General features: G+C 38.6%; 1 protein-coding gene across 1 annotated transcript in view; it reads left to right on the top strand.

Moving 5' to 3' along the window:
* UBE2R2 (ubiquitin conjugating enzyme E2 R2) overlaps nt 1-14,808 on the top strand; it is a 96,874-nt gene that overhangs the window by 76,086 nt on the left and 5,980 nt on the right. Inside the window, exons 3-4 of the mRNA XM_079926164.1 lie at nt 2,482-2,579; nt 12,391-12,525. Coding sequence (XP_079782290.1) covers nt 2,482-2,579; nt 12,391-12,525 — 233 coding nt within the window. The remainder of the gene's footprint in view (nt 1-2,481; nt 2,580-12,390; nt 12,526-14,808) is intronic.

Raw genomic sequence — 14,808 nt, 5'->3', positions numbered from 1 at the left:
GACCAGGGATCAAACCCGGGCCCTTGGCAGTGAAAGTGCAGAGTCCTAACCACTGGACCGCCAGGGAATCCCAAATTAAAACTGATTTTTGAGTGTTGATCTTGTATCCTACAACTTTGCTGAATTGATTAGGTCTAGTAGCTTTCTTGTGAATTCTTTGGAATTTTCTTTGACATTTGCAATGGAAATAGATTTACTTCCTTTTCAATCTGTACACTTTAAAATTTTCTTTTTCTTCTCTAATTGCTCTGGCTATAACTTCCAGGACAGTGTTAAATAGCAGTGGTGAAAGTGGGTGCCCTTGTCTTATTTCTGATCTTAGGAGGAGAGTTTTCACCATTGATTAAGTATGCTGTTTATTAGCTGTGGGTTTTTTGTTTTTGTTTTTTTAAATAAATTCCCTTTACAATTTTAAGATAGCTAGAAGGTAACTATAGTTTTCTGAGTGTTTTTATTATGAGAAAGTGTTGGGTCTTGTCAAGTGCTTTGTCTGCATCAGTTGAGATGCCCATGTTTTAATATGTCATTTCTAAGTACAGATCTATTTTTGTCATTTCACTACTAAGAAATTTTACTTACACACATATTAAACTCTGAACAAAGTAACATACTCCTCTCGACTAATTTTTGTGCTCTATTTTTCATTCAAGCTGTGTTCTTCACTCCTGTGGTAGGTAGAATAATGGTCCCTCAGAGATGTCTACATTCTAATCCCTGGAACCTGTGTTATGTTAGATTACATGTTAAGAGGAATTAAGGTTGCTTATCAGATGACCTTAAACTAAGATTATTCTGGATTATCTAGGTGGGCCCAGTGTAATCACAAGGGTCCTTTAAAGTGGAAGAGGTAGGGTAGGCAGAAAATGAGAGTGAGGAGATGTGACTTTGGAAGAAAGGCTCAAAAATGCAACATTGCTTGCTTTGAGGATTAGAGGAAGGGGGCCAAGAACAAAGGAGTGTGGGTGGCCTTTAGAAGACAGAAAGGGCAAGGAAAGGGATTCTTTCTTAGAGCCTCCAGGAAGGAATGCATTGCTGCCCACACATTGACTTTAGCTCCGTGGAGAGCAGTGTCAGACTTAGACCTACAAAACTGTAAAATAATAAATTTGTGTTGTTTTAAGCCACTAAGTTTGTGGTATTGGTGTAATAATACAAAATAAATGTAACTGCCTGAACATATTTTATTTATGATGCTGGTTTCTTCAGGCAATCTCATGTCTGGATTTCCCTTAGGTTATTAAAATTGTAATCATTATTGAAAGCCCATCTCAAAGCTTCCTCAACGATTAAGCTTTTTGTTTTTCTTCCACACCATCTCCCAGGTGTCCTCTCCAAATATACCTAGTTTCTCTCTCCTTGTTTCTGTAGTGCTTTTTTACCTTCCTCATGTTATCTAACAATACAGAGTTTTGGAATATAGTATTCGGTATTGGCTTTATTAAAATTTTATTATCCTTTAAAAAATGTTCTGTTATCTTGGTGTGTGTAAATTTGGGTTTGTATGTAAGTTTTTTTCACTTTATATGGTTACACCTCTAATTTTTTAAACATTTGAATCTTTTGTTTCATTTTAGACTGAGAGATAGGCAACTGTATCGTTCTCAGTCTTGTCTTTTCTGTTAACAATCTGTATTGCATATGGTAGACAATCCATATATGTTTGACTTTAAATGTACTTGTAATTTAGGTCCTATAATTTACATTTATGAACCAGAATATTATAGTGGTGAATTCTTTCTATCCATATACTGAGGGAGTTATATATATAATTAAGTTGTTGTGAGGCATGTGTCAGTTTATATAAACCATATTTATTGAAACCAGTGATTAATATTAAAGGTGATTATAGGGCTTCCCTGGTGGCGCAGTGGTTGAGAGTCCGCCTGCCAATGCAGGGGACACGGGTTCGTGCCCCGGTCCGGGAAGATCCCACATGCCGTGGAGTGGCGGGGCCCGTGAGCCATGGCCGCTGAGCCTGCGCGTCCGGAGCCTGTGCTCCGCAACGGGAGAGGCCACAACAGTGAGAGGCCCGTGTACCACAAAAAAAAAAAAAAAGTGATTATAGCTTCTCTCCAGGCATATTTTAAGCAAGGTCAGATTTTTTTTTTGTTTCTTTTAATGTTAGATGTGTAAAAATAGAGAGATTTAGTTGCTTCTCAAGACTCTTGAATCATTGATTTATCATGTTTGTTTCTATTTTTAAATGATTTGTTTTAGAAGGATGGTGTTACAGATAATAGTGTTTCTTTTTTTACCTAAGAAATGTATTTTGGAGATTGGTCAAAATGAATATTTATAATATAAAAAATGTTTAATTCTTCTTTATCATTGATTCCAAACAAGAAGAAAAAGCAGGATTGTTTACTCCCCTAATGGTAAGAAAACAAGTCTTCTAGGAGTAAAAGAAATTTCAGCGGAATTGATATTTTTTCAATAACATACTTTTGAGTATTTACTGAATGTGATATTTGTGTCTCGTAGAATGGAGATGTATGCATTTCAATTCTTCATCCACCTGTAGATGACCCACAGAGTGGAGAACTGCCGTCTGAAAGGTGGAATCCTACTCAAAATGTCAGGTGAGGAATTACATAAGGAATAATCTGGTTTTTAGGTGGCTCTTAAGATTGGATATTATCTTTTAACAAGTACAAACAAATCCTTTCTATATTTGGTTGTTTTGTCTTCTACTGGAGCTTTAAATAGCATGTATGCCTCATTTTGAAGAGTTGTAATTCTGGAGTAATAATGCATATGTTACTCATTTCTCTGTGTTCACTTTGGAAGAATTTTTCTACTCTGAATTCTTCCTCTTACATTAAGTTCCATCCTGCAGCTTTGGATTTCATGAGTTCCATGTTTGGATTGGTTGCTTCCTTATTCTAGGATTCTTATTACTTTTTGCTGAAAAGTCTTAGTCTTTACACTTTGTTTATCCATTCACCAGTTGATGGACATTTGGGTTGTTTCTGCTTCTTGGCTATTATGAATAATGCTGCTGTGAACATTGTGTGACATTGAACATTGTGTGCAAGTTTTTATGTGTACATATGTTTTCATTTCCTTGGACATATACCTGGAAATGGAATTGGGGGTGCATAACTCAGTGTTTAACTTCTTGAGGAACTGCCGTATTTTCCAACATGGCTGCACTAAATTTTATAGCATTCCCACCAGCAGTGTGTGAATTCTAATTTCTCCACATCTTTGTTAACACTTGTTATTTTCCATGTCTTTTATTATAGCCATCCCAGACGGTGGACATGGTATTCTCATTGTAGTTTTGTCATCAGTGTGTTTCTTTTAAAATAACTGTCAAAATTTTAGAATGGTTTTAGATTTTTAGAAAAATTATGAGGAAAGTACAGATAGTTCCCATATTCCCCACACCTGCAGATTTCTTTGTTATTAACATCTAACATTCATTTGGTTCATTTGTTACAGTTAGTGAACCTGTATTAGTACATTATTATTGACTAAAGTCCATACTCTTTCACGTTTCCTTAATTTTTACCTAATGTCATTTTTCTGCTCTGAGATCCCCATGCATGATAGATAGCACATTATATTTAATAGACAGTTCTCCTTAGACAACTGCAACAGTTTCTTGGACTTTCCTTGGTTTTGATGACCTTAACAATTTTGAGGAATACTGATCAGGTATTTTGTAGAATGCCCCCCAAATGGGATTTTTTTTTTTTGATGTTTTTCTGCTTATTATACTGGAGTTATGAGTGTTGGGGAGGAAGACATGGAGGTAAAGTACATTTTCATCACGTCATAGCAGGGATATATACTGTCAGCCTGACTTACCACTCTTGATGTTAACATTCATCACCTGGCTGAGACTCTTGTTTTTAGGGTTTCTCCTCTGTAAAGTTCCTCCTGTCCCCCTTTCTGTTCTGTATAAGGGAAGTCCTAGGTGCAGCCCACACTAAGGAGGGGGGAGTTATACTCCCACAAGGCTGAGATATCTGTATAAGTTACTTCAATTCCTCTGCACAGGAGATTAATCTGCTCTCCCCCATTTACTCATTCATTCATTTTGTTAATCATTTTTAATGATCTGGAAGCTAGTAACTCAATTAGAATCTCCATTTTTGTCAAAAGCAAAGAACTTGAAGCTTCCTGATGCACACAAGGATTTCTTACCTGTCTCTTATCAAGTTATGTGTTTGCTTCCCACCTTCTGGGAAGAGTAGACCAAAAAGTCTGTTCAAGACATATCAAATACTATTGATTATGCTGGTTACTCATTTCTTTAGGTACTTTGTTCCATCCAGTATACTTAGAAAGGATTGGGAAAAAAGATACATTTTAGATTTCAACACATCTTGCCAGTATATTTTTTTAATGAGAAAAAACTGACTTCCCTTTTTAATTTAAATAAGTGTGTTGATACATCTCACCTTGACAAACATCATGCCTCTGAATAATTCTCAGATCAGGCGTTGAGACTTGCCATAAGTTTATTATGTCTATTAAAATAAGGAATCATTGCATATTCCATATACTTTCTGCTTTACTTTAGTGGGACTCTCCCTCGGCAATGATGCATTCGGGCCTCTCACTGTTGTGGCCTCGCCCGTTGTGGAGCACAGGCTCCGGACTCGCAGGCTCAGTGGCCATGGCTCACGGGCCCAGCCGCTCCACGGCATGTGGGATCTTCCCGGACCGGGGCACGAACCCGTCTCTCAACCACTGCGCCACCAGGGAAGCCCTGATGCATTTCTTAACATCAGAGATGGAATTAATTTGTTTTAGTGAAAATATAATTCCAGCAGCCCCAATCTATACATATCTGAATTTATTATACTCCACTATATAGCAAAATACTTTTTTTTTTAACATCACTCTATGCTTTTAACAAAATTATTTATGAGAAGGGAAAAGCAGTCGGCTCTATTTGTAAATTTCTCTTCGTTTTGTGCATCTTATGTTTCATCACTAGGCAATGCACCATAGAAATATTTGGGATGTGTGGGAGGTATGCATTTCTTGTAAAGGGCAGTTGTGAAAAGGGAAGCTGGAAAGGAGAACTGATAGGATATTTCGTATGTCTTCAGGGGCATGTATATATTAGTTTTAAGACCATTGTTTTACACGGGATCTTTTATGATCATTAGTAAAATTAGTATATTTCTACTTCATCCCCTCATATCCGTATATCACACAGTTGTTAGCTGATTATTTAGACCTTTAATTTATACGTACTTATTACTTGATTTTTCAGCATCAGATGGTATACTGACACTTAGATATAAAAGAAAAGGAAACCTTCTACCTCCCCCTTCTAGCTTTTAAATATTATTGTTTCTTTATTGTCAGGGTTATAAAATTTATAATCTGTAGCTTAATCCCAGTTTTAAAAATTCTTATTCCTGTTGTTAAATGAATTCATTGTTTGTTCCTCATTATTTTACTTCCTTTGGTCTATTAACTGGCTGAAATTGTCCATCAGTAATTTCTCAAGGGATTGCTCCTAGGAGCTATATTACATTCCGAGTTGTTACGTGTTCAAAGTACTATGTGCTTGTGTATATGGGAGTATACGTGTGTGTTTGCCATTATACTTCAAATGACAGATTTTAACTAGATATAAGATTTCAGGATCATGCTTTCTTTCCTTGAGGATATTATGGGCATTATTACTCTGTTGCCTTGGAGACGTTTGGCTACCCTATTTCTCATCTCTTTCACACTATATAATTGTTTAAGAGGCTGGCATGCTTTCGAAAGAAACACATTATTTTATCAGTAAAATTAAACTGACAATGTAGAGAAAAGGTTTTAAATATCTTGGAAGATTTGTTGAAAAATTGGACCAAAAATGCAGAGTTGTCTTTTTTTTTTTTTTTTTTTTTTTTTTTTTGCGGTATGCGGGCCTCTCACTGTTGTGGCCTCTCCCGTTGCAGAGCACAGGCCCCGGACGTGCAGGCTCAGCGGCCATGGCTCACGGGCCCAGCCGCTCCGCGGCATGTGGGATCTTCCCGGACCGGGGCACAAACCCGTGTCCCCTGCATCGGCAGGCGGACTTTCAACCACTGCGCCACAAGGGAAGCCCCAGGGTTGTCCTTTAAGTATGATTTTGGTGCTTGTTTTTCAGGACTAGTAGTAACCCTAGAATAGAAGAAGTAGTAGCTCTAAGGTGTTAGTGATTCTTGCTTTTGGAGGTTGAATGTTGAATCAAATGCTTCACATACCACCACCACACCCACCCTTTGAGAAAACAAGCCTCTTTTTTTTTTTTTTGGTGCGGCTTAAACAACAGAAATTTATTTTTTCACAGTTCTGGACTCTATAAGGTACCGGCAAGGTTGGTTTCTTCTGAGGCTTCTCTCCTCATCTTGTCTTCTCTCTTTGTCTTCACATGGTCTTCCCTCTGTTCATGTCTGTGTCCTAATTGCCTCTTCTTATAAGGACATTAGTTATACTGGATTAAGACCTGTTCTAAGGACCTCATTTTAACTTAATTACCTCTTGAAAGACTCTGTCTCCAAATATAGTCTGAGGTACTGGGGGTTAAAACTTCAGTATAGAATTTGAAGCCTCCCTGTTCTTTAGATGCAAAGCCCCAAACATTGCATTCTCGTGCTGCTTGGATGGACAATCTATTACCATTACCCACAGGAATTCAAAATTTTTGCGTTTACTTCTATGTAAATACACACAGACTGTATTTGCCTTGTCTCAGCCTAAAATATTATAAACATTTTTTCTTTTTAAGAAAGGTCTGTTTGGGGAATTCCCTGGTGGTCCAGTGGTTAGAATTTAGTGCTTTCACTGCTGTGGCCCAGGTTCAATCCCTGGTCAGAGAACTAAGATCCCACAAACCATGTGGCATGGCCAAAAAAAAAAAGAAAGGCCTGTTTCTCATTTAATCCATTCCTTTCGGGGCAGGGAACTCCTTTCATATTAATCTGCCCGTTAAAACTACCTTAGCCACTTTGGGCACCAGCATCATTTTTTTTTCTCTCTGGGTCCTCAGGTCACCTGAGCCCCAATTTAGAAGCACCTGGACTTCACATGAGGGATTGCCTTCCCTGCATTTATGCTTTTTTTATTTAGAGGCTTCACAACCAGAACTTAGTTATCTTCAGATTGCCCCTTTGATCTTCATCCATGGCTCTAAAAGGTATTTGCATTGGAAATCGTTACCTTCTTGGACCTTTTTGTTTCTTTCTTAGTTCCATATAATCATTGGATGGTTCTTCAATGTGTTGCTTGGGGTGGGAGAGTGAATGGAGAGTTTTGGTGTTTGTGGATTTCTAGGGGGGACATAGAGTGTTTTGCATGCCTTGTGGAACGTCATCTGGAACACCTGGTGATGTCCAGAACTCTGAAAAGTCAGGAAGGTACTACCTAATGTGGGACACTTTTCCCTTTCCCATTTGTTTCTGTGTTATTTGTTTTGAGACAAGGGAGCTCCTTAAGGTAGTAAACTGTACATATTTCTCACAGGTTATTTACGGCACTGAAATATCAAGAGGCAAGATATGAGATGCCAGGGATTTTCCTTTATATCCCTTTGCTACTAAATTATCCAGAGTAAGCACTGTCTGACTAAGGGTTCTAAGCTCCATATCCAGTTTATGGCTGTAGCCAAGACAGCAGTGGAGGTGGCAGAAGGTTCAATTCAGCCTGTTGTAGGGTCTTGACTGCTGAATGGCACTGTTAATCTGAAAGTGGTTCCATGTTCACATGTGTTTGGACTCCTCCATGACCACCTGCACTAGTCTTTCATTTAACACCTCAGTGAACATATTCAGAAAATAAAGTTGTACAGGCTTTTGTAACCTGAAGAAGAGTAAGGAATTCCTGTTACCTTTGAGAGCCGAAGTCGATTTATATAACAAGATCTAGTGAGTAGTGAGAGTTGGCTAAAGGGGAAACCAAGAAAAATGTACTATGCTACAACTGTAGGGATCCAGAGTGGCAGCCAGCTAGCTTCCACTAAAAGCTCAGGAAGCCAGCATACTTTCTGGAAGAAGAGATCCACAGTCCTATCCTCAGATGTCCAGGATTAAGTTTAGGGGGTGAGAGTTCCTTATGGAATTGGGAAGTTTTGAGGAGTAGGCATTAGTCAGCAAAGAAAGAAGTTGGGAGGATAGGGCCCCCCGATGCTGCTACATGTATGTGATTAGGAGTCCACAACACCATGCCTCTTCTTGGTGAAAGAAAGAAAATGTGCCTTAATCCATGTTCTGTCCAGAACCAAGTGGGAGCTTCCAGGGGGTGGGTGAGGTGGGTGGGTAGGGGGTCTCTCAGACCTTGCAGTAGAATTCACAAGTGCTTTCTCTGAGGCACCAGCCCCAGAACTACCTGCCATACCTGCTGCAGGCTCTTGGATAGGAAAGCGGTCTTTGGTAGGGATTTGCTTTCCTTTGAAGGATAGATAACAGTGTTTTCTTTGCCACTGTGAAGATGTATCATGGGACCAGATTTATGGATCCACTCCAGAGGCCACACCTTCATGTAGAAGCGTCTCTCAGGAGTAGGGTAGGGTGTTGTTTTCCTATCTAGTATTCTCTATAACCCACTGAAAGGGCAGGGAGCTAGAGACTGCTGCAATGATTGGGTGGCAAAGTAGACAAGGTCATAGGAAATGGCTATGGCTGTGCTGTTCCTAGGGCTCCTGTAAACCCCATTCTGGGCCAGGACTATTTTATTTATTTGCTCCCTTGATGTTTGCATATTGGGTCCCACTGCACTCAGATTGCTAGTTTCATTCTGTGAAAATGATACGTATTTTGTGTATTTAAAATTTTTCCTTTTTAAACTAAAATGTGATTTGGTCATTTTGTGTATTTTAATCTGAGACCCTTATTCCTACCATGTGTTCTCAGGGGTATGTCAGTCAACGGTAGCTCCAGGGACTGCACAGCAGGAACTGTTGTATTTGTTAGTTGCTTTATTATTTTTTTAAAAATATTTATTTATTTGGCTGCTCTGGGTCTTGGTTGTGGCACATGGGATCTTCGTTGTGGCATGCAGGATCTTTGGTTGTGGCATGCGAACTCTTAGTTACAGCATGTGGGATCTAGTTCCCTGACCAGGGAGCGAACCCAGGCCCCCTGCATTGGGAGCTGGTAGTCTTAGCCACTGGACCACCAGGAAGTCCCTGTTAGGTGCTTTAGCAGCATAAAGAAAAACTGTTTGTAGTGTGTGGACTCATTAAGCTACCACGTTTTATCTTCCCAGTCATAACAGACTTCTTTACCATGATGTCCTCTTTAAATTTCTCTCCCATCTTGAAAGCATATAATGAGGATTGAGTTTTAATTGGGTGATCTTCTGGTGTTACTGGTCCATCTTTTGAAATAGTGTAAATGAGAGCTTAAAAGAGCCCTTCTAGGTCAACTAGAAGGGTCAGGCAGTGAGCTTTGCTTCTCTGTACGTCACTTTTTAACAAATTAAGGCCTGTAAAATCTAAGAATCTCAATCATTCAAACTCTCTTTCAGTATTTCTATGTATGTTTTAAGAGTCAAGTAAGTTGAAGTTTTAAAGAATGAACCCTTTCAACCTCACACGTTGCCTGGGAGGGTCTGTGTATGCACTGGACGAAAAATGCCCATCTTTAATCCTACAGAATTCCAAACTTTCGCTGCTTGGCTTCTGGGGAGACCCATAAGCCATGTCTTCTTTGTTGAGCTAAGGCCAGTTTCTGCCCTCCCTGCTAAAATTGTACTTGCGGTGACATAGTAGCTAACAGAGAAAGGGCAGACCCATCTCACTGATTACTGTCTGTATGTTGAAAAGGGACAAATACAGTATTACCCATTGGGTCATAGATGTTTAATTATGATCTCTTATCTCCCTTAAATACTTCTTTTTTCTTGTGAAAAAAATACAATAAATGAGAAAGGATTTTAAAATACTGAAACTAACAACTGAAACTAACAACTGAAACTAACCAAATAATAGCAACAACAACAAAAAAAGGTAATTGTTGGAATAGCTTCAGGATTCAATTGTGTTTTGTATGTTCTACATACATTTCATTTTTCCACTCTATAAAAATAGGATTAATAATACTACCTTGCAGAGTTGTTTACCATGCTACAGATGTAACACCTGTGTTAAATTATTTTGGTACAAGTGCCAGACAGTTTAAACTATGTATGATATTGCTTCCCATCCTTTTCCAGTCACGTTACATAGAAAATATGAAATGATAGTATTCGTAGATCACAATGTAGTAAGCTGAAGATGCTCCTTTGGCCAGAAGTTATTGTTCCAGAGGCTCAAGTTGTCCCAGGTCCTACCTACCAATCTGCCTGAGGGAATCACATACAGTTTACCTGTAACCCACTCACAACATACTGGTTGGGAAATTTTGAATAGTATATTGCATATGAATTGCATCAGGAATCTTCATTAGTGTTGGAGTCCTTTGCCAGCACTTGGTGGTATGTCTACTGCTGTGGGTAGGTAGGTTTTTATGAAGGTGTGGCATGGTTGTTGTTTGAAGGTGTACTAGAGGAAGGAGATTAACCCCATCTGAATCAGTGGAATGGATTCCCTGTACAAAAAATGGCTCTACTCTCCAGACAAAGGGAGGAAGTGAAAAGGTGCTGGGTTAATAACTATTATCACAGTCAACTACAGTTAGTGCCTGAGGCTTCTGAAAGCATCATGTATTTCAGTTTAGGGAGTGAGTACATGGTATTAGAAGTGAGTTTCTTATGATAGAACTAGATGATTCACCATTTTAAAAAATTGTACTTCCCAATATGGCATTTTAATAATAAACACAAGATATAAGAAAATCAACCTGGTGAAACCACTCCTGGGAAAAATTTCCTAATTCAGTTAATATAATTCATCTAGACCTGTGTTGTCCAGTATGATAGCCACTGACTACATGTGGCTATTTAAACTTAATTAAAATTAGTACTAAAAACCTCATTTCTTCAGTTGCATAATCTACTTTTCAAAGTGCTCAGTGGCCACATGTGGCTAGTGGTTACCATATTGGATAACACACAGATTATACATTTCCATCATCACAGAAGGTTGTAAAGAAATGCTGATCTGGACCATTAAACCGTACCACAGTTTGTCCTTATCCTGCTTATCTTTCTATCAGGTTTTGTATATGTTTTCTTCTGAAGCAATCCTTACGGAATTTTTCTTTCGCTTCTAGGATATTGTCAGTCCATTTTGCATTTTTGGCAATGATGAGTTTCTTTAAATTTTCTTAGTGTAATTACTGAAGAAGTCCAGAAGGATGGAAGTGGGGGTACAGGGAGTTATTCTTACCCTAATAGAAAGGTGGGAAGTGTATATGTGGTAAATGAATTTGAACTAGATGGGAAAGTTTTCTTTGAAAGTGCCTTTGTCGTAATCTTGTATAATCACATAACAGAAACTCTCTACCCTTTTTAGGAAAAGGTTTCATCAAATCAAACATCTAATTGCCTGGTTCCCTCCCTTTATTTTTTGCTTGGGGCCAGGAGCAAAAGGCTATTTTGCAACAACAAAATCTATAACCTCGCACCAATGAGAAAAGGTAGAGAAATTTAATTTTTCCTCCCATGTTTCTCCTTACCTACATGCACATAGCTTTTAGGGGAGAAAAAAGCCTGGGAACTATTTCAAACATTTTTGGAGCTTATTGAGCTTATTTTATTTCACAGAAACTTTATTCCCTGTGATTAAGGTGTCTAGTTTTTATCTGTGGATGAAAATTTCCCACAAGATTTCTGAGCCCTGCGAGATCAGGGATGGCAACTAACTCTCTCACTATTGTACATCCAACATCTCACTAGATGCCTCTGGCACAATAGTAAGGGTTTAGTAAATATTTTTTGAATCAAGATTTCTGTTATTCAGAGACTAGTTCTTCCATGTCAAGGCTATTGCTTTTTCTCCATTCACCTGCTTAACTCTTATCTTGCTTCCCTTAGAAGTATGGAAAAGAAATACATTTGTATGTGATATTGGTTTTCAGATCTTCTAAGCAGCCATGGTATGAATTAGATATATGGAGTAGCATCATTTTTACCCTTTTCCACAAAAAGATTGCCTTCAAGCTAAATGTTTTTTGCTCCTGCTTTTTCCTATTGCACTTAACTTGTTAATTTTTTAAATGTTATTTGAAAAGCTTCCAGACCTCCAATTTTTGTAGATTGGAACATGTTGCCAGTTAAGACAGTGCCTTCTACAGAGTTCATATTTTGCCCTGCAACCTAACTTTTATGCTAAACTCAGATTCCCTCTGCTTTGTCTCCCAGGTAGCAGCTTGTTCCTAGCCTAGCCAGATGAGTACTGAAAACAAAATTTTGATACTCTATTTCCATTTCCCTATAGTCTTAAATTTAAAACAAAATACTATTGAATACTGTGAATATGAATATTCATAGCTGACCCTTTTTTCCTGTTTCTAGGACTATCCTGTTAAGTGTAATCTCATTGCTTAATGAGCCCAACACCTTCTCCCCAGCCAATGTGGATGCCTCGGTTATGTTCAGGAAATGGAGGGACAGTAAAGGAAAAGACAAAGAATATGCTGAAATCATTAGGTAAGGTGTTTTGTTTTGTCTTCTGTTTGATTACTTCAAGTCTTCATACAGAACCAAAGTATATCCTAGAACCAAGGGTTTAAATTGAACTTAAATATCCACTCCACTTCTGTCAGTTAGATTTATTGTTTGGGAAGAGGTTTCTGCCTGAGCCTAATGAGTTTGGCTTTTGAGACAGCAGATCTGATTTCCCAGGACACAGAACTTCCAGGTTCTAAACTAGTCACGTTTGCAAACTCTTCCTCCTGATCATTTTAGGGACACTGTTCTGGGTTTTGAACATGTCCTTTAAATGTATCAAAACACCCAGTGTATTCCAGACATTCCAGGTATTTCTGTTTTCAAATTTTTTATTAATGAAACCTTATATGGCCTTTCTGACCATAGCAGCAAGTATCTTCTAGGAATCCCCATTATCAGCAACTCTAGTATATGGTCTAACAGAGCCCTAGAATAAGAATCAGGAGACTGAATAAGAATAAGGAGTAGATTCTTATTCTACTTCTAACAGAGTAGCTCTGCCACTGTCATGTGACCTTTTACCAGTTAAGTTTTGGGGGTTTTTAATATTTCCATCTGTAAAAAAAAAAAAAGGTATTAGGCTCAACCATTCATCTCTCAAATTATATCCTACATAGGATATAAGATTTTCCTAACAGTACTTAGTGATTGGTAGAGCCCCAAGGACAATTGCAGCACATTCTGTGACTTTTCAAAGTCCCTCTCTATAAATCTAGTTGGCATTATACCATGTGATATGAAAAAAAAATGCATGTCATCTGACAGCTGAATAAGTTTTCTGCCCACCGTAATCAGCTTCTTAGACCCTCTCCCTAATCCAGAGTCATTTAATGAAATTACAAGGATAGAATCTGGGCATCTGTATTTTGTTTTTACCAAGCCACTTAGGTGACTGGTATATACCAAAGATTGAAGATAACTAGTGTAAATAGTAAAGACCTGTAGAAGTTTAGAGTGAGAGTGGACTGAGGATTGGAAAATGGGAATGCTTCATAAAATAGTCAGGACTGGAGCCTGATGTTCAAGGAAAGGGAGGGTGTAAGGCATAGTCTTTCTCCTTAGAGAGCTCATACTTTTGTTTGTAAACAAAGAAATGAACATGTAATATGATAAGTGCAACTGTAGAAGCATAAACAAAATACAGTGGAAGGAACATATAATATGGTTCCTAGGAGAGATAATGCTTCATAACCAAGAATTTTTCAGGGAGAGAGAAACATGCTTGCTAAAACACGGGTGTATAATAACAGCATGACACATCAAGAGAATTGTAAATTCTGATTTGAGAAGTAATGGGAAATTAAGAAATGCATCAGGTCTTAAAAGACACTGAAGTCATAGGGTGGGTTTGGTCCTTAATCTTAGAGGTGTTGGAGTGTCACTTAAAGATTTTGTGTGAAAGGATAATCCTATTTGAGTTCCAAAAGAACACAACTGACCAGGATACCGGCTGAGGTTTGAGGAGGCTGAGATGAAGACTAAACTGACATAGTAACAATCAAGAATGAGAAAACAGATTTGAAAACATTTAAGACTTTGGAGTAGTAAGAGTTATAATTTTAGGAACTGAATACTCCATGGAGGTGGACAATGACAAATGCAGACTTCCGGAGTTAGGATTCCTATGGAACGTCAGGACGGAGACATCCAGTTGCTCATATAAGGGTATAGAGCTCAGAAGAAAAGTTTAGGCTGGACCCTGATGATTTGAGAGCTGTCAGCATGAAGGGTTAGAACCATGGGAATGGACAAGATGGTTCAAGGAGAAAGCTGCGAGAAGAGAGATTCAAGCCTGAAAGCCTCAGCAGCATCAGGATGTAAGGCAACAGGATCCACCAAGAGAGGTCTAATTAAAAGGGAGAATAGTGGTTGTGTTTTTGTGGGGCTTTTTAAAGTACTTTATTTATTTGGCTGCGCCGGGTCTTAGCTGCGGCATGTGGGGTTTTTTTTTTTAATTTTTTTAAGCTGCGGCATGCGGGATCTTTAGTTGCGGCATGCGAACTCTTAGTTGTGGCATGCGGGATCTAGTTCCCTGACCAGGGATCGAACCCGGGCCCCCCCTGCATTGGGAGCACAGAGTCTTAGCCACTGGACCACCAGGGAAGTCCTGAGAATAGTGGTTTGATGTTTTTAAGTTCAGTTTTTCTAGTCCCTTGAGGGGTCGAATTTTCATAGTTGTTGAAGGAAACATTAACCTTCATGCGTTCATACAGTCAGTATTTGTTGCACAGCTGTATGTGCCCAGGCGGTGTTCTAAGCACT

This window comes from Stenella coeruleoalba, assembly GCF_951394435.1.
Source record: "Stenella coeruleoalba genome assembly, chromosome: 7".
In the NCBI taxonomy this organism is placed as follows: Eukaryota; Metazoa; Chordata; class Mammalia; order Artiodactyla; family Delphinidae; genus Stenella; species Stenella coeruleoalba.
The sequence above is the reverse complement of the archived record's forward strand: the minus strand, read 5'-3'. Positions and strand labels throughout refer to the sequence as shown.